The sequence below is a fragment of the Alligator sinensis genome, unplaced genomic scaffold, assembly GCF_000455745.1.
Source record: "Alligator sinensis unplaced genomic scaffold, ASM45574v1 scaffold872_2, whole genome shotgun sequence".
Taxonomy (NCBI): domain Eukaryota; kingdom Metazoa; phylum Chordata; order Crocodylia; family Alligatoridae; genus Alligator; species Alligator sinensis.
The window spans coordinates 1,417,097-1,437,124 of NW_005842132.1; the positions used below are offsets into that span (position 1 = coordinate 1,417,097).

The 20,028-nt window shown below is 46.8% G+C and overlaps 1 protein-coding gene across 6 annotated transcripts in view; it reads right to left on the reverse strand.

Moving 5' to 3' along the window:
• Nucleotides 1-48: 48 nt before the first annotated feature.
• The window catches only part of IP6K3 (inositol hexakisphosphate kinase 3), a 45,714-nt gene continuing 25,734 nt past the window's right edge, over nucleotides 49-20,028 (reverse strand). For 3 of the 6 annotated variants that reach the window (XM_006025086.2, XM_025205805.1, XM_006025087.2), the window contains 5 exons: nucleotides 17,213-17,620; nucleotides 4,866-5,079; nucleotides 3,648-3,826; nucleotides 2,801-2,976; nucleotides 49-1,641 (listed from right to left, as the gene is read on the reverse strand). In XM_006025086.2, the coding sequence (XP_006025148.1) occupies nucleotides 1,165-1,641; nucleotides 2,801-2,976; nucleotides 3,648-3,826; nucleotides 4,866-5,079; nucleotides 17,213-17,414 (1,248 nt within the window). In that variant the 5' untranslated portion in view covers nucleotides 17,415-17,620 and the 3' untranslated portion in view covers nucleotides 49-1,164. Of the gene's footprint in view, nucleotides 1,642-2,800; nucleotides 2,977-3,647; nucleotides 3,827-4,865; nucleotides 5,080-16,977; nucleotides 17,621-17,810; nucleotides 19,514-19,583; nucleotides 19,901-20,028 lie in introns of those variants that run through there. The other 3 variants (XM_025205804.1, XM_025205807.1, XM_006025089.2) reach the window with 3 other exon arrangements.

Sequence of the window (20,028 nt, forward strand, 5' to 3'; positions counted from 1 at the left end):
GCACAGAAAGTGAGGAAGCAAAAAGAGAGAAAGAGGCACAACAATATGTGACAGTGACCTAGACAATTTTATTTATACACCAACTCCCCAGTTATCGGGCTTTGGGGCTGTATTCTTGACTCATAGACATCTCTAACAAGTTTCCCACACTGCGCAGGAAGGAATTAAGTTGTATTAGTTGTTCCATAGTTAAATCAGTCCATGACTACTGTAAACACATTGTCAAGTTTTCCCAATTTCCTCTCCTCTAAACACACACACAAAACAGTTTTACAAAAAAAGTTCTAGATGACCCTATTTTTCTAGCTCTTGACTCAGTCACACGCTCTCTTTGAAGCTAAAATGCCTTGATGTGAATCTTGTCGCCACCGATATCTGCCGCAATCAACACTCTTTGATACATCCAGCTCCAGTCCATCTCTTCCTGAAGACTGTCCTTTTATTGCGTGAGTGGATATTAAGCTCTCACTGAATGGAGATTGTGTTTTGGAGCATACCTATCCACGCCTTTTGACTTTAAGTACTTTACAGCAGGGACCTCTTGAACGTTTGGCGCTTCTTTTTGATCTTACATAGCACCATATATGTCAGCACTATGCTCCCGATTTCCTACAGCACTGCAGACAATGCCAAAGGTTTGGAGAGCGAGCATCAGGGAGCGCTTTCGTCTTCTGCTCATGTCGCTGAATGTCCTTGGCCCATCACATTGAGCTTGAGTTAAAAGTAATTCTTCAACTTGTTAAGACCTGCCAGCTCATAAGAGCCTCTCTCTCAAGCGCACGGTATCTGCTTAGTCCCTTTGGCTTCACAAGTGCGTACAGAGGCAGTAGGTCTGATATTGTCCTTAAGACTCTTTCAAGTATTTCTTTCTTCTGGCTCTCAAACAAATCAAGGACAGCGGTAAAACAAGAAAGGAAAATAAATCTTCTGAAATATCACAAACACTACAGATTCTTTTCAGTCCTTTGCTTTTACACCTGGCTTCAGTAACGGCACATCTAGCATTTTCTTCACTTTCCTAGCAAGCTGTCCATGCTCTCATTCCCAGCAGCGCGCGAGATGTTCGGAAGCGGTGAGGAGTTCTGTAGAATGGACACAATGCATAGGCAAGTCCTGTTCTGCGCTGTCTGCCACCGCAATGTCTTTGGTGTCTCACAGCATGTGTCATTTTCCCTCTGAAATATTCTGCAGAATTTTGATGAGATTTTCCAGACCGAAAATATAGCCATGGTCCGGCCCGTCATAGGTGGTGTGATTGCACTTTGAGCCTTTGTACGTGGTGTGAGCAAAGTCTATCATGCGAATGTCAACTTTGGCGTGGCTGCTCCCATGGGACGCGGTGCAGTTTATGTTCTGGAAGCTCCCTTGAGGATAGTTGTCCAAAGTGGCTCCGTTCTCCTTATGTTCTTGCCCGTCGTAGATGATGAGAAGCGAGCTGGAGTAGAAGCGATAGGAAGTCTGCTTTTTAATGACCAGAAGCAAAGCCTTCAGCTGCAACACGATGGGCTCCAGCAGGTCTGTTCTGAGGTGGTTCCCATTGTGAAGGAACTGGTGGAGGGCTTGCCTGAAGCCTTCAGGGGAGAGTTTCCTTCCATAATACTTATCTTTGCAAAAAAATTGGCCCGTGTGAGCTTGGTAAACCTTGAATAAAAAGGAAAAAAAGTGATGGGCATCTCAAATTATTTCATTTTTGAAGCATTCCAAGGGGAAAATATCCTACGGCTTAGAGTTGATCTAACTCGACTGCTTCAAGCTGGTGCACCTGGCGTCTCTCTGATCTAAGTTGTATATGACAATTTAGGCAGCAGGCTCCTAACTGCAGATGAAACCTTGTCTACATTGCCAGTTTAAACCATTGGTAGCCAGTCCCCACCCCAGTACAGTTGCACAGGTTCATACAGCCCTACTGTAGTAGGCATTAAGATTGTACGAGGGCAAATGGAGGCCTATCTCAGCTGAAAACTGGTTTTACATGCACAGGTCAACCCGAAAGCTTGCTTAAAAATTGTTCTCCAACTATTTAAGTTGGTCTAATAAAAGATATCAGATTCACCCAAAGAACCTTGTCTGCCCAGGTCAAAATAGTGACTTTCCATAGAGCTACGTTAGCTGCCCCAGTGCTGTGCCTTCACTCTCTTGGTGCTGCACAGCATGCTATTTCCTCAGCCACAGAAATAAAGAATAGCAAGGAAGCTTAGAACGATTTACATGTTCAGCATCTGGTAGCACTATTCTCCATAGGAACTAGAGAAGGGGGATGCACAAGTAGGTTACGTCCCTGATGCAATTCATAGGATAATCCGTTCAGTATCAGGATGGAGAGGGACCCGGTTGACGCTGTTTACAACATGCAATACATGAGTCGTATAATAAGAACCATAATAATTATGCTTCACGCACAGGAGAGCGATGTTCTAAACCTTCTCGGAGGCACAAGTGAAGCAGATTGATGGTTTCAGTTTCCAGGAGGAAGTAGTAATCATTTCCATCAAGAGGAGCCAGATAAATGTTTATTTATCCCAAGAGAAATGCATGGGTTTGCATTGATTAAACTAGACAGCTCTTGCAAATGAACCGAGCTTGGACAATTCATGTCCTTTTCCCCTTCTGGACAGCTCCAAGCTGCAGAATGCAGCCAGATTTTCAGCTGGTGTAAACTACCAACACTCAGCTGACATGAAGAATGAGGCCCCCCCGTTTGCACCAGCTGAGGACTGGGCCTGTAGAGGCAGTTACTCAAAATGCATGTTTGGAGGAGCGGAAATACCAAAGGGATCAATGGGCCAAGAGCCCTCCTTACCTGCATCCCACAAATGCGAACTCCCAGCGACCCAGAAGTGCTCTGCTCACACTTCTTTATGTGGCGGGCTTTCTTCTCCTCTGAGGCGTCATCCCCATGCTGCCTGGTGCCCATTTTTAAGTCCAGAATGCAAGGGTATTTATACGTTGACACCACATTTTCAAGCAAGAGAAACTCTGAATAGCACACGTTAAGGGAAAAAGGAACACCTAATTGAAGGAAGACTTAGATCAGAGGTGGCCCTTTAAACAGTTCTCAAGTGTGATGAGAACGTGTGATGCGCCTTTGTCTACCCTCAGCATAGCGATTGCCCCCGCTGCTAATTTCAGCCAATTTAGTACAGTTGCACCAGTTTCATTTGCCAGTGACTCCTCTCTAGGGCAGAGGCAGCCTAGGGCTGTCAATCCAGGGCCTTTCATCAGCACTGAATTCACTTGAGTGCAGCAGGGGAGCAAGGGGCATTAAGCTGCATTAGTCCATGACTAGTGATCAAATGAAGTTGCAGAAGGAAGAAGCAAAGCTACTGCTGCTTTTTTGAACCCTTTATGTTTTGTAATTCCTACATGATTGTGTTTTTAAATATATGGTCCAAAGCACCGTTGGCTTTGGACGGATATCCTTTGATGTAGAGCCTCTTTTAAACAGAAATGGAGAGGATATAGCATGCAGTTATATTTGGTCGGTTCCCAGGGGCTTTGGGGCACAGAATAAACCTACCCACAAAATGTATGTTGATTATTACCTATTATTAGCAGCCACGGTGCTAGTGACAACCTTACCCTGGCGAGCCCTCCTCAATGCAAAACAAGTAAAGTGCAACAGGAACAGCTGGAAATAAAAAGGATACGATGAAGTTTATTCTCATTATATTTGGAGGACATGCGGTTCAGGTGCTGTTGGTGGCAGTGAAGTCCCCAGGGGTTATAGCTGTTTCTTTCTGGCTGGTTTCCATTTGCATCTTCCATGAGTGAAGCAACGCCTGTATGATACTGAAGATCTGTCCTCAATAGCATCTTCCCTGGGCAGCTAGACAAAGTGCACAAAAGAGGCAAATTTGGATTGAAAGCTGCAGAAAGGCAGCAATTTTTTTTCTCCTTTTGTAGTGGCAGAAATTGGATAAGGGAAATTTTCAGGGGCTCCCAGAGGAAAAATATTCATTGTGTCTAACCTGCTGAGACCCTTTGCTACTGACTGAAAAAACTACGTATTGGAATGAATTAGGCTGTTGCTCCACACCAGTATTTTTCACCGCAATTTGAGAGCGACTCTGGCTTCTATGAAAGGGTGCCCAGACTCATAGCACTGATGGTTGGAAGGGGGTGCACCCAAAATCACCCAAGCAAGAGATTGCCTGGCAGCACTGAGTGCAATGGCTGTGCGTCTGCTACTTACGGTCCTTAGCAGGCTTCAGCTCACTATCCTTTGTGTGGCTTTTGTGACTACTGAACTTTGCTGATTGGCTCTTGGAGGGCAAGTGGACATGCAGCCACAACCTCTGTCCCCTTCTGCAGTGCACAGCACCTTGGGGGTAGGTATAATGCACTCCCTGCTTTCTCCAGAGTTCAGGGGCTGCAATTCTGCCCACACCCAGGCAGATCAGACAAGCAGCTACTACAGAAAATAGCCAAAGGTCTGTTTTCTGCAGGGCTATAAACATAGAATGATGCCTTCGAGGGTGGTGGAGTTGCCCCAGAGTCTCCCATCATGTGTGCGAGTGTCAAATTTGGGTCATTGTATTTGTAGGCAATTCAGAGTGTAAAATGCTGGAAGCCGGTAGGCAGGTGTTGCTAAATCAGGAGTAATACCATTGAAGCCAATGGAATTGCACTGCAGTGAAGCCAGTACAAAACTCAATGTTAGGATATCAGCATGATATCTCACGGTCTCAAGGCACTAGAGTAATAAAATCACACCTAGTAGGGTCTCCCACTGTGTTATGCCTACTGTAAACCCTAGTCCCATCTGGGCTTCCCACGCACAGGCCTGTGATTATAAATGAGTTCAGCCGGAATTCGGCTTGGACATGAGCAAAACTAATGCTGCTTTCATTACATCTGGCAGTCACCTGTCTTTGATGGTCTTGGCAAGCTGGTTGTGACCCCACTTGACAAGCACGTGGTCACTGCCACTGCTGCTACTTGTCCACTTGTGCCATATTGTGACTGAAGTCTCCTTGACGGCATTATCCAAGGAGTGGCAAGTCTCAGTTTGCAGGCTGGGGCTGGCTATCAGGCTCAGGTTGCCCATGTTGTCCTTTCGGAGACACACAGAAATGATACCTTCAAAAAGAAGCCAAGGGAAGGGAAATCATGTGAGTGGGACAAACCACAGACCAATCACCGCTTGTATTTATTAGATGCCACCCAACTCTGCTTACAACAGCAATATTTAGTAGTCCTTTTTCCAGTATGGAGGGTTGAGCTATAGGGCCTCCTAATCAGATCTCTCAGCCCCTGTAAGTGTGGAAAGCAGGCACCAGCCTTTTAGATATCCCCTTCTCCTCTGCTTACCCCACCCCCACCATGCTGCTTCACATGCAGCCCACCCGTCCCGTACATCATGTTCCCCCATTCTCCAGCTCCTCTCCAGGCAGTCATTCTTTCCAAGCTATGCAACAGCTGAACCAGCAAAGCCCCCGACACAGGATTCTGGAGCATTTGGCTGACGTACAGAGAGGGATTCGGGTCTTGCTTTCAGCCATGGGACAAAGGTTGAGATGTTTTCTGGGAGCAAAACAGGAGAGGGAGCAAATCCTTGACACAAAAATCACAGCGTGCAAACACGTGCGTCATATCAGAGCAGGTGAGGGCTCATCAGCACCCCTGCCCCCAAGCAATCCAGCACTGTCGCAAGGAGTTTCGGTGATGACAGGAGGAAGGAATTGCCTAATGATGACTCCACAGCCACACAGGACTTCAGTCATAAATGCAGACAGAAACAAGGCATCCCACTTCAAAGCCCTACCTCATCCCCACTGAGCAGAGAGCATCGCCTGTTAGTCTCATGGTCTCAAGGCACTAGAGAGATACAATCACACCTAGTAGGGTCTCCCATTTTAGCCAGCTGGCTGAGCCCTGCACCAGGAGACTGCCGTTCTAGTCCCAGCTCCCATTCCCATGTTACTCAGAATCATATAATAGGTTAGAAGAGACCTCAGGAAGGCACATCTAGTCCAGCTCCATGCTCAAAGGGACTCTGGTGCATAATAGCCTTGAAAGGTCAATGCCTTAGCTGCAGCCTCTATAGCTGGGAAGCCCAAGCACTATGCCTTGGGCCTGAAGTCTGCAGGAGCTGTAGTGCTCAGCACCTCTGCAAACCAAGCCATCTTAAATCATGCTCCTAACATCTGTGCGTCAGCTTTTCCCAGCCATCAGGTAGGCATACAAGAATAACCCTAGCTCTTACATAAGCTCTCTCCACTCACAGAACTCAGTCACTACCATTATCCCCATGCTACACATGGGGAAACAGAGTCACATCTTGGCTGAAGTCATCCAGCACACCGACCGCAGGACTAGGTATAGAAGCACATCTCCTGAGTCCCAGCCCAGTGCTCTGTCTTTTTGGCCATGTTGCCACAGCCAGGTCTGCAGTTGTAAATACCTCAACAAGTGACTACACAAGTAGCGGCATTGCAATGGACACCTATCACCGCATGTTCTAGTACCTTTGCCTGAAAGCATCCATTTCCTTTCTGCAGTTTCCCCCTTTGCTTCTTTACGGGATGGCGTGTTAAAGGGCCAAATTCATCTGTGGGGTAACCCTACCAAAAATCAACCTTCAATACTAAGTGACAAATAGTATTTTTATAGCTGCAAACAAAAAAAGGACCACTGCAAACAACCAAAGGAGGACAGGCTCCCCAGGCCCCTTGTCTTATTACTGAAGTATCTCATAAGCTGATCTCAGAAAGCAGGGCAGCCAAAACAGTATCTCTGCAGCGTAACCTACTTTAGAACAGTTTGCCCTGTACCAGATGGACTCGGTGAAACGATAGCCGGGTGACAGGGTGTTCCAGATTCCAGAGCAATTTTCTTTTTTGCAGGAAGCAACCTGAAATCTCTCTGTGGCTTTGGAGTCACCCCAGTATTGCTGACACTGGGACAAAACTAAAGCAAACGCAGAGGACCAACTCACCAAAAACATGTGCGCTGGCATGAATAGGGTAATTGGCTTGTAATGCAATGCCTGTCTACTGCCATGGATGTGCTTCAAATGCACTGGATGGATCCTTTCATGGTTAAAGCCCAGCTCATTAAACTCTCCTTTCAATTCATGATACTGCCATTGGCTAGCCCAGGAGAAATTGCTGCTGGACACTGGCTAGCCCAGGAGAAATTGCTGCTGGACACTGGCTTCCCTTCCCTTATTTATGAGGGTAACACCTAGGTCTGAACAAAATATTCAAGACTGCCATGTATTTTACCTTTGCAGCTTCTGCTTACTTAACTGGGAATTATATGGCTCAAGGACCATGCAACCTTTTACATATTTACCCCTAGCAAAGCCTTTGTGGCAGGGACCGCTGCCTTGGAGTATCAGATGACAGATTACTAATGGGCATGGCTTTCATATGAGGCAGCTATGACCTTTCAGGGAAAGGTTGGTAACAGTGGTCTCATGGCTAAGGCTAGCACTACTGAAACTTTCTGTCAACTCCATCTGGGCCCCTCTGAATATTTTTGAGCAGTGCAGAGCGCTACCCTTTTGGTATTAGATCTCGGTCGCCTGAGCTGCTCAGAGCAGTGTCTTCCAATTGAAATTGTTCCGAGTCCTTATGTAGGTATCTTACCTTACACCCATGTCGGTGTCTTACTGGTTCCAAGTCTCTAGGCTTTACGGACCTATAGAGTCATCAACATAAAGAACCCCGATGAAGTAAAGACCCGGTTTTCCTGTCCAACAATCTCTAGGTGCAAACATCCTCAATTCCATGAGTCTTTGGGGAGAAGATGCGTTTTTGCAGCTTGGAAACAAGGAGATTCTGTTCTCCGAAGCATATTTGCCAAGAAAAGATAAATATGCAAGCTCCCTTCCTTCCATTTAGAATGAGATTAGAGTCAGAAAATGGAAAAATCAACTGTTCTCCCACCTGGGTGTATTCAGAGTCACAGCTGCTGACTTTATGGACTAAAATGAGTTTTCCGTGGTCTGAATTCCAGCAATCCTGAGCTTCTGTTCAGCTCAGATGGAGTGGAGGGTGTTCAGCACTTCTGAAAACCCGAGCTTAACTTCGTTTTTTAACCCTGCCAGCCCCAAAGCACCAGGACACCAGGGAGAGGGGGACTGGACTGAACTCGTTCAGGCATCACTCACAGGGTTATTCTTTCAGTTTCATATGCCAAATCCACGTGACCGGTGGTCACTTGAAAAGCAAGACAAAATCCAGCGTGCCTCTCCAATTCCCATTTGCATTTTGCAGGGCAGGCAGATATTTTTCTCATCTTTTTACCCAAACAGACACTATTTCCTATGAAACTACACATCAAGTTCTCTATGTTTAGTTATCAGAGTATATTCCTCATTAAATGCATCTCTAGTGCTGTGTTGTTCTGTATGGAGCATTTAGACGTGAAAAAATGTCCCCATCACAAATCCTCAAGTTGACGGAGCTGTGCTGATTTATATCACTCAACAATCTGGCTCTGTAACTGTTACGTTACATGAAATTGGTACCTCTTAATTATCTTACACAAATAGGCTAATTAACAGGGAGCTCTCTTTCAAAGGCAAAAGGAGCCATCAGGCATCAAAGCCGCAGTGAATTACAGTTGAATTTGGGCACATAAACACCCTTGACTTTGAAAACCTCAGTTTAAATACTTTTTTTTTTCATGCTATTTCTCACTTTTGGAAAGGGGCTAATTTTGTACAGGTCGTATAATTGAGGTACATGTACAAAACAAACACTACATGGTTTCAGCATATTGGCTGCTACGACACCTCTCTGATTACAACTAGGGGACTATTATCTGACTGCAAAGATTTGATGCATTTAAGCACTTGTCTTTCATTTCAGTATCGCCTGCCTGTTCTCTGCAAAGCCGGCTAGGTAGACAGAGAATATTCACAGAAGCCATCTGTATGCCAGAGGCACCTCTGCTATGCTCGGGAGTTATTTTGCTATGCTTTGCTTGCTGGCTCTTCTCTCAGGAACTTATTTTTAAATTTACAAGTGCATTTATTTACTGCCATGTGCAATATGAGTCTTAGCAGAACTGGGCCAAAAATAAATCCATAATTCCAGAGCCAGCTCAAAACTAGACAGGCATCATTGAGAGACTGGGGAGATAAAAGCTCGTCTCAAGGTCATCTAACCTGTCTGAAATGGAAAAGGGCTTGCCAAGTCCGTGTGGTTGCTTTTTAAAGAGCCTAGCTGGGTAGGAAAAGTTAAAAGACAGCATCCCAACACAAATGCCATCATTGCATAATGGTCTCCAAGTCTCCCAGTGGGCTGAAAATAGCAACGAGGAGCATCTACGTGCATGACTCGGTGATGGAGACCTCGCAAATATTCCATCTGATGTCTAATCTTCCCTTTCCTGTTATGTTTTGCCTCTAATTTGCAAACCTTCATGGCTCTTCCGGTGCAGAGAGGGAAAAACAAGTTGTGCTGGCAGAAGAGATTTGTAGAGAGTCATTGTTTTATTGCCCCATATTGGGAAACCATGCTAAAAATGGGATGGGGTGGAGGGGAAATTATCAGGCAATCTTTGTACTGGCAGGCTTGGGACTGAAGAGAGGTAAGGAAAAATGCTTAAGAGGCATACACTTTTGTACCCGTGTAATGTTGCCAAGTAAATCTCTGCCATTTTGAGAAAGCAGATGGCAGAGGGACAGTGTTTAGGATGTGCTCAGGTGACATTATCACTGGCATCTTTGTAATCAGGAGGGACAGGTACTTTTATTTAAAAAAAAAGAGAGAAAAAAAACCCTTACGCCAAGTTTCTCACCTAGCATAAGGGTCCAGGAAGTGGGGCTTTCAGGAAAACAGAACAGAATCGCAAGCCTCCCAAGAAATGCTGGCAGCACAGAAAAAATTGGGGAAAGGGACTGTTTAAAAAAAATACTACTAGTAATAATATTAATCCCGCAATGATGGATTCAAATGATGTCTTTGCAAAACCCTGGATTCTGCACTAAACTCAGCAGCCCTTTAAACTGCTAAGCAAAGAGAATCACCTGAGCAAGCTGCTCAGAAACACGGGCATGAGGCATGATGAAACCATCCTGAATGGGTATTACAGTGGGTGCTATGTTCAGAACAAGTTTCCTGCTTATTCGGGAGGCAGAGAGCTTATTTCTGACCTCAAAGAGTTGAGCTTTTGGCACTGCGGCTGATTTTTATGAGATAGTTGGGCTTGTATGTCTGGTTAGGTCAGCCTCACAATGGGCCCCAAGTATTGGGCAGGATCGAGGCATGGGTATGATTAAACTTATTCCATCCCTGCTCTGATTTCTTGTTTCTTGAATTTCAAGCGGCAGCTGCTGGTCACAGGCTTCCAGCCAATGGAGGAATCGAAAGAAAAGGCCAGATCTGCCATAACTCTCTCTCACCGAGCCTGTTAGCGTCACAAGGGCTGCCAATTTATGCCAAGGCTTGCATAGTTTGTGGTGTTCAGAGAAGCTTTCCCATGACCCAGACAGAGATGAGTCCAGAAAGGTGATGGAGTCATCAGAAAATGGGGATGCAACTCCTGGCCCTGCTAGACCTCCTGTGTGAAGTCTGCCAAGTGACTTAGCTTCTCTTCTGTCTCTGTTCCCCAGGTATGAGCTAGAGCTAACATGTCCCTGCCTCCCCAGAGAATGGCAGATCCTTTCCTGCAATGGTTGTCAACTTTTGGAGATTCAAGGCATCCCTTAGAAAATGCCGCCTCTTCGTTCTCACTTGTTTTTTTGACTACAGAAAAAATAAGAGAGCAAATCTTCTGTTGCAAGGAAGTCAGAGACCACAGCAAGCCGGAATGCTTTTAACAGTATGGATTCCTATTTGAAACCCCTGGGTTTCTCTTGTGAATCGTGTTCGCACACATAAGACTGCTAACATCGTGTGGCAATCCGCGGCACCCTTGAAAGGATCTCAAGGCACCAGGGTGCTGCAGCACCGGGGCTGAGAATCATTGCTATGCTGGCTGCAAGATGCTCAGTGATGGCAAGGCCCACATAAGGCACAGACCGGCAGAAGAGGGGACCCACATACACCTTTTGCAGGTCTCGCTACTGCGTTTTGGATACACAAACCTAACTGAAGTCCATGAACAATAACCCTACCTCTCAATTTAGCCCCCTCCCTCCGTTCTTTTTCTCTAAGGATAATTCAAATGTATATTTTTCTAGATAATAAAGTTCCTGAATTTGGCTTCCAGAGATGCTGAGCACTTGCCGTTCTCCTTATAGATTCTCCCACCTCTGGCCACCAGGCATGGAGGACTTTTTAGCTCTATACCACTCCCTATTTCACTCTTCCCATGCAGGAGGGGACGTAGCCAGAGCGCACAGTGCCCCAGCAATCCCCACAGGCATTAAGAACGGATTAAAGCCTCCCTAAGCTGTATCTGTTCAGAAGACCAGTAAGTCTAACTCACACTGAAAGAGTTAACAGTTGCCAGCATACAGCAGCTGAACTGAGTCTATCATTCCTAAGCAACATTTAAAAATGAATGCTTCCTTATCTTTCAGACTCCAGTCAGGCTGCAGGTGCTGTCAGCTCCCCACCTGCTCTTCTCCCCGCAGTCCCAGGGGCACTGGGGCTGGTGGTTATGCATTGCAACCCACAGAGCCTCACTAACAAAAGGTCGGGTTATTGCCAAGTGAAGGAATGACAGGTCACAGGCCACCCCCCCCGCCACAGCAAAATGCCACCTACATTTAAAGAGAGGCCTATTTCAAGGACTCACGTCCATTAAGAAGTGAAAGGCATCCTCTCTGCAACGGCACTTGTGTGCAACAGACTGTTCCATCTATCTGGCTGCCGCAGCTCCTCCACAGAGGTGGCTGCATTTTGTTGGCCCTTCATCTTTGTAGCCGTGCTTTGGAATTCTTCAAGGAAAAAAATAGACATTATGGGAACGTACTGTCTTATTTTCTGCAGGCATCCATTACTTTTCATCTGGTAAAGAGCTGTGTGGAGCAGTTAAATAACTCTTTGGCTTGGAGACATGCAACTTCTTATAGCCATTTCTCTCATTCGTTGAACAAGGGGTAGGGCAGAATTTGCCATTCTTACTTAGGCAAGACTCCCAAGGACTGGGCCCTAGGAAAGGAAGTACTGAGCTTCCATATTGTTCCATTTTTGGTTTTTTGGTTTTTTTAAATTGCTGAGGTTTCAGTGAGCTCAGAGCCCCCAGAATAAAACCTGGGAGAAATGCACTAAAATAACAAGGACAAACTTTACTAATGACAAGTGCCCTGCTAGAAATCACCAACCACACAGATGTCAACAGGGAAATGACTGACGGGGCAGCAGATCACAAAGGGAAATGAGTCAACAGCATCTTGCTGATGCAAAAAAAAAGCCAAAGCAGCCTGGAGTGTATAAGCAGAAGCATCGACCATTGGAGGTGAAATCACTCATCCGGTTTACTCAGAGCTGGAGTACTGTGTCCAGTTTGGGACATGGCGATTGAAGAAAGGTGTTGAGAGAGTCCAGAGGAGAGCAACAAAAATGATGAGCTATCTAGAAAACATGACTGATGGGGAAAGACTGAAAGAATTGGGTTTGTTTAGTCTCAAAAGGGAGGCCTGAAGGGAGACATAAGTCTTCCAAGATGTGAAAGGTTGCTGCAAAGAGGAAGGTTATAAACTGCTGTCCATGTCCACGGGGGATAGGACAAGATGTAGTGGGTTTAAATCGCAATGAGGGTGATTTAGGATAGACATTAGGAAAAACTTTCTAACTGTAAAGGAAGTTAACCACTGGAACAGATTACCTGGGAGACTGTGGAATCTCCGTCAGTGGAGGTTATTAAGAGCCACTTAGATACATTTCTAATCAGGAGTGGTTTAAGGCAGTGATTCCCAACCAGGATGCTGTGACAAGTGTGCAAACATCTATGCACAAATCACAAGATAAACCAAGAGAGTTCAAATAGGAATCTAGAGCACCCAAAACATTTTGCCCTGTGGTCTGAGTTCTTTGCAAGAGAAGAAGGGCTCTATTCTTTTTCTGTGCTCAAAAAACAAGCAAAAGCTAAGAACTGGTGTTCTCCGGGCTGCCTTGAGCCAAAAAAGGTTGAGACCTACTGGTTTAAGGTAAAGCTGCTCCTGCCCTGAACAGGGGCTGGATTAGATGACTTCCAGAGGACTCATCCAACCTTATTATTTCTGATTCAGATCGTGTGTGGATAAGGGTGCTTGCATACTAGGAGAAAGAATAAGGATGTGTGCATGGTAGATGCACAGACTGAATGAGAGGAGATGGGATAAAGGAGGGGAGGGTATGGGGAAGTAAAACCAAGTCCCTTGCTTGGCTGTGCCAGGAACTGTCTCCAGTGAACCCCCTTCCCAGCCCACTGACAAGAAAGCACCAGACCGCAACTCCTCCTGCTGGCATATAATCAGTGACACCCCAGCTGCTGGGCACATCTGGCGTACTTGTTTATCAGGCTCTGTGAGCCAGCAGCAGGGAGGTATGAGGGTGCACTGGGCAATCTTTATATAGGAAGAGGCAGCAGCTCATACACACGCTACAAATCCTTCCGTTACAACGGGTCCAGCAGCAGGATTCACACCCCGCTCAGAGTCCCCTTCAAAAGCTGTCTCCACCTCTCCTGGAAACAGTTGGCTGCCTGCTGTCATGCAGGCCCCGAGCTCACTGCAGCTTCATTAGTGCATGTTAATCTCTGCAGCAGGAGACTAAAAGCAGGAGAAGAAAGAAGGAATAAAGTGTTTGCAATGAGAGAAACCCTCCCTGCTTCCTCAGGAGGGAGGTCTCACATCTGTCTGAGCTCTGAGCAAGGAACGGAGCGGGCCAAAGGGTAAGAAAGAAGCAAGAACAGAAGGCTCAGGTAGGATGAAATGTGTGTCAGCCTGAGAATGGCTTGCACACCCACTGTAATGTCTTGGGGCTACCATCAGGCCTGGGAAATCCAGGAAACTATACTTGAACACCTGCTGTAACGTCTTGGGACTATCATCAGACCTGGGAAATCCAGGGAACTATACTTGAACACCCGCTGTAACGTCTTGGGACTATCATCAGACCTGGGAAATCCAGGAAACTATACTTGCACACCTGCTGTAACAACTCGGGGCTACCATCAGATCTGGGAAATCCAGGAAACTACTTGCATGCCCGCTGTAATGTCTCAGGGCTACCGTCAGACCTAGGAAATCCAGGAACCTATACAAGCAGCCATTTGCTAGGGAAGAGTTGGGGGAGCTCTCAGGAGCAGAACTGCACTGCCAGCCCTCCTTGCATTGGTCTTCCACAGCTCACCAAAAACAAAACCCTCCAGAAAAAGTTGTGAGGAGGAGCTGCCGGCTGGAAGGAGCTACTTGGTGCTGCAGAGGCAGCCGCAGTGCTCCTTGGACTGAAGCAGTGCCCAGCAGGAGGCCTGTTCTTTCCCAGGCTGGTCACCTACATCTCCTCAGGCAGGTGAGACATATGCAGATGGCACCTGACTGCAAACATGACAGCACACCATACCAAGCTGGACACGGCTCAATGTCTCGTTACAAATGCAGCTGAGGCAGATCTGCAGCCCCAAGTGGAAAGAAGCTCCAACTTGGGTGCTAAAGGACATCCCCGTATAGATTTTCTGTCTCTTTGGAAAAGCCTCCCCTTCTTACACTGCCCACTCCCTTTTCTTGGATTGTCATTCAACCACCTAATCCTCCTCGCATTTACACTGTCACAGCCACTCTGAAGGTGACCCAGAATGTGTGACCATAACTAGGACAGGCCAAAGTTGAATGTACGGTCACACACGCTTGTTGTCCCTAGAACAGTTCTTACTGTGCCTGGCATGAACTAACTTCTGTTGAACTAACAGTGAGAGGTTGCCCCAACAATGGAGCGGGTGCAACTTTGTGCTGGGACACTCCTATTGCAGATTAAACCTGGTTCACATCAGTTAAACACCAGATAAATGCAGTGCAACCTCGCACCTTTAGTTAAACAGGTGCAACTTGTGTGTCAACAAGCAGTCAGCTAAGACATAATCCTCCCTTTCTTGCTGGTGTAAATGCAGAGCAGATGAGCTGGGCCAAGTGGAGTGCTACTAGTGTTAAACTGGTGTGAGACCTGAATCGGCCCATTATACTCCGGGCTGGGAGGAAAACGGAAGGGTCGGCTGGCTTCACTCACTGGTATTATTGTAATGTTTGGCATGTTACACCGGACCATCATTGGATGCAATTTGGGGAAACCCTGCTGTATGACAGCTGGGGACTTAGCCATTTTAGCATCTAACACTGACAGTGCACTGGCTTTCCAGACAGGGCCAAATCCAGATTCTGGTGTATTAGCATAAACCTGGAAGAGAAAATGGGAATTTCTCAAGATTTACAGAAGAACCATTAACAGCAGAACCTAGTCTTGTCTGACAACACCTAACGGGTCACAAGAAATGTCAGGCTTAACTAACATCTGGCTGGCATTTTGAGAAGCTGGGAAATAACATCATCTGTAGGCCGCTGTGGCTACCATCTTTCTGTGTCACCAATTGCTAGTTCTTCTTACATTTTAACTTGGCCCTATGGCAAGAGTCTCAAGGGGCAAGGAGTTTTTGGGGGCACTGAACAATACAATGATGAAGGGAAGGAGAGAAACACGGATAAAGCTGCGTTTAGAAACTGCCGGTAAAATATATATATGGCTACAATGCACAGTGTTGGTTTTGAGTTATATCAACTGGCTCCATTTGTAGATGTGGCTACACTACTCATACATAGAAAAATGAAAAAAAACAACCCCAAAACCTTCCAAGTGCCCATTTGGGGTCCTGTCCTACAAAACCTTAGGCACCCTTCAAGAGAGATTGTGTCTGGGTACAAGTCTGCTGACATGCCCAAGCCCTCGGTCTTGTCCTGGGGAGGGTTCCTCTGTTTTCCCTTTCTATTCCCCTCAGTCTGAGTCATCCCATGTGCTAATCTTGCTTTGTGGACACTAAGGGAGGAGCCACATGAATGTTCATGTTGTCCTGGCACTGCGCACGTGGACAGCTAACCCGGATAAGATCAGCTGGCCCATCAGCTCCAACATGTGCGCTCCAAAGGAAGCAGCTGGCTGGAAATCCCAGCACTGGTGACATCCCCTTCTCAGCAGTCCTGAGCACTGGAGGACCCCAGCCCCACACCCTTTTCGATTGCAGGAATCCTACCATAAGTCAGGACTGAAGCTTTATTCCTTATTGCCTGGTCTTAAAATTAGAGTTTGTAAACTCCAAGAGCCAGGAGGGGCAGTTATGATCCTAACCTGTCCTCCTGCCTAATGCAAGCCAGAGTACCTCTCCCAGTCCCCTGACATCTGGTTGAACCCGAGCATCCTCTTTTACAATGAAGTCTGGCTCAGAGAGCTTCTGCTTCTTTTTCAGAAAGGAAAACGAAGAGGTTGATCTCCATAATCCTCAGGAATTCCACGCAGCTTTTTATAAAGTGACATATATGCTGATCAGTCTGAAGGGAGAAGCTTTCCTGTGTCGCTAAGACCCCTGAGAAATTTCTCTAAGAGTTTCCTCCACCCAAGGGCAGGCCTCTCCTTCAGCACACATGTAGTTATCCAAACACCCACAATCTGCTCAGCTTCCGCAGCATACACGACTCCATAACAATGAAAGAGCAAATGAAATAGGTTGGTAAATCTTTATGGAGCTGCACAATTTTAGGGTAGCCTTTAACGTTGTTGGGTTTTTTTTTCCAGGCCAATACACTTCTTGCTTCTACCTAGGACTAAGGAGCAAAGCACAATGACAAAGGACGGTCTTATAATCTGATTGCGTACCCAAGAGCTCAAGAGATCCTGGTGTTTGGAACTTGACAGATCAGTTTTGCAAACCCAATACGCTTGAATAAAGGCAAGTAAAATCCCCAGTGCTTTGACGTCTGTCATCTTAAGGCCAAACCTTGCTTATTTGGGGAAAAAACCCCAAGAAAACAAATGTGCAAGTAAAAGTGGATAAAAGGACCTCCAAGGTTCAGACCGTGCTTCTGAAGGCTAGACCAGAATCTTCTCTTACCTGGGGATAGACCAGGACTGACTTCATTACAACAGGGTAACACCAGGCTCTTATTCCCGCTGTTCCTTCTGCCCCAAATCATTGGAAATATAGGTAGCCAACATCATACTCAATATTACTCCAAGTACCACATCAGTAAGTCCTGGCTGAGGAGCTCTTTGCTAGTTCTCGTTTGAGCAGGACAGCATCTAGCAGCACCCGCACTTGTCTCCTTGATCATTCAGTCCATTCTTACCTTTGTACTGAGGGGTGAACTGCTTCATGGCGGTGGGCAGCGACTCGTAGAACCACTGCTCCTGGGAGATGAGGGGCTTGCAGACTGTGTGCTCATCGTATTTCATCATGCTCATGTGGCCCCCGACCTGATGGATGAACGGCTCCAGCAGCACCACCTTCCTGGTGTCCCCAGCATCTGGGTTGGGCACAGGCCCCACCATGAGGCTCAGAGGCTCGTGGTCCAAGTCCAACTTGGAGAAAAGCTACAAGGTTGTCTATAAAGGAAACACCCTCTTGCTTAAAGCGGGCAGAGATCCAAAGATGGGTTGAAAGATGTCAGCAGTGCGTGGGTGGACACTGAACCCAGATCGTGGCTGCTCTTAGTGCAAATGTCTTCTGACTTCTTGGCTTGCCTTTGAGGACATCACTGCAAAATGAAGGGTAAATACAGAAGGTGAGGAAACAAGGGCAAATCACTTCAAGCACACCTTCCAGTTATTCACTGGAGTTCAAACAAGGTCGGGCCACTCTCCAGTGGCTGTGCTATGCACACTAAAGCTCCTCCAACCCTCATCCCATAGCCCGTGAGAAGCTTGCACAAGCAGGGAGAGTTATACCTTGAAGGCACGTGTAGGTTGCACGCTTGTAGGGCGAGATCCATACATGCACAAGTCCTGGCTGGGAGCCAAGGCTTGAGATGCACATTCCAAACAAGGCCCAATTTAGATCTGGATAGGGCCAAAAGCAGTAAAGAAGGACAATCCAAGAGAGTATCAGGTTAATGCAACTGTCTAAGACCAGCTAGATCAGGGCATTCCTTCTGCCAGCTAACATCAAGTTACTGATATGATGCTCCTTTCCTGGCCTGAAGCCCCCAAGTGAAGGTAACTTCCACCTGCCAAACATGAAACTGTTGATGAAGTTTTCAGTCTTTCCTCAAGGGGGTCCAAGGCATTCCCTGCCAGCAAGGTTATCAGTGAAGGCCTCTGTTCTCTGATAGCACCCCACTTCCCAGACCTTCCCTCCCCACTGACAGTAGAGTCCATCTCCACCCTCTCCCTTTTCCTTAAGGAAACTTCAGATGAGGACATTCCTCACTGGTTACCATTTGGGCATTAGGATCCCTCGCCCTTCCTAAAGGAGCCTGAGATAGGATGCTCGATGATCTGCATTGACATTGAACCTAACAATCTGTTCTGCTAAGATCATAAACAACATCAGCTCCAAATCACACCCCCTCCTAACCCCCAGCTTTCCACACTTCACCTACCAAGACACGCTCCGTGTGTCAGTAAAACCTAAAAAAATCCATAGCTACCACAGTCATTTCTCCAAAGGGCTGATTCTGGGAGATTTGCCATAGATTTCAATAGAAGCAGGATTTGGCTTTAGACTAAGCAGTTAGATACAACACACACATATGCAAAAAAACCCCCATCCTGTATGTGTTGGGGTTGGTATCTGATAGGATCTGTTCCCGTTCCAGATAGGCAAGAACAGCAGCCCCAAGTGTGATGGGAGAACACATGCAGAGGATGCCATGAGCCCTGCCCTAAAGCCTAAAAGTCACCCCGAGAGCAGCACAGGTCCTATATGAGCCCTGAAGAGAAGGGTCAAGGCCTCATACTGATCCTCTCTCCAGGGATGAATTCCACTTCGTATGTGCCAGGCTCACTGAACCCAGTTAATGGCAGTTGTAGGCTGGGGCAAGCCCAAAAGCAGTTAGATAATGTGCTGGTTTATGGCAGGTCTTTCTCTCTCTTCATGCTGAAGACTTCCTCTGCATCCTCATAAGGACACCATTTTTCAGGGCATGCAATGGAAGCTATTTAAAAATAAAATCAATCCAGTGATATGCTGGTGAATAACATGAGAAGGAAGAAGCCTGCTAGTTAGATACAAGCTTCCTCCTACCCACATCTGTTTTAATTAGCAATGCCTTGGCCTGACAGCAGAATCTTTGCTCACTTCCCTGTGTATTGCCAATATGGTTCCCCATCTCCCATGATCAAGGTCTCCTTTGACAGGTGTTAGGGGCTTAAAGCACTCGGAGATCCCTCCCAAATCTCCAATAAAGTGGCACAGTCACTTCAGGATCTGCTGCAAGGCAGCTTAACAGGAGAAGACTTCCCCTGCCACAGGTTCTCCCCTGGAAGGGGCTGTTTCCACTGAGGCAGGGAGAGCCCCTTGCAGGAGTAAGTCAAGGCCTGGGTAGACATCAGGATGGAGTTACATCAGGTATGAATTTGGCCCTGCAAAGCCCATCTGCATGAAGGAGCAGCTTGTTCACGGCCTCCCCCCTCCGGAGAATGAATACTGGGAAATGCAGAAGGAGAGTTATTCTGGGCAACCACCCTGGAGCCCAGGGATTCAGGAGCGAAACGGGATACCTGGAGAGTAAACAAGGGTGACAGCAGTCCAACACTCGAGCCTATAGGCCATATGAATGCACTGAACAGGACTAAGGAAATAGCCTGGTGTTCTCCTGCCTTTCCTCTCCACTCCGAGACCCTTCTCCATAGTGAGCAGCATCTTAGTGCACCTGAAGTCCTATTGAGCTCAAGCAGCAAGGCCTTCGTCAGTGTGAATAAGGGACTCAATTGATAGGAAGGACTTATACAGCCTCCTGTCCAAGTGCTTCATGAAGAGCAATGCTTCTCTTCTCCCAATCCTCACGCTGGGGGGGAGGCATGCTATTCTCCCCATTCTGCAGAAGGCGAATGGAGACACCAAGGGCACAGTTACACCTCTGACTTACCATGTCAGATGTAACAGGTAGCAACCTGCTTAAACACGCCATGCTTGCACACTCCTCCCCCCCCCCCCCCCAAACAA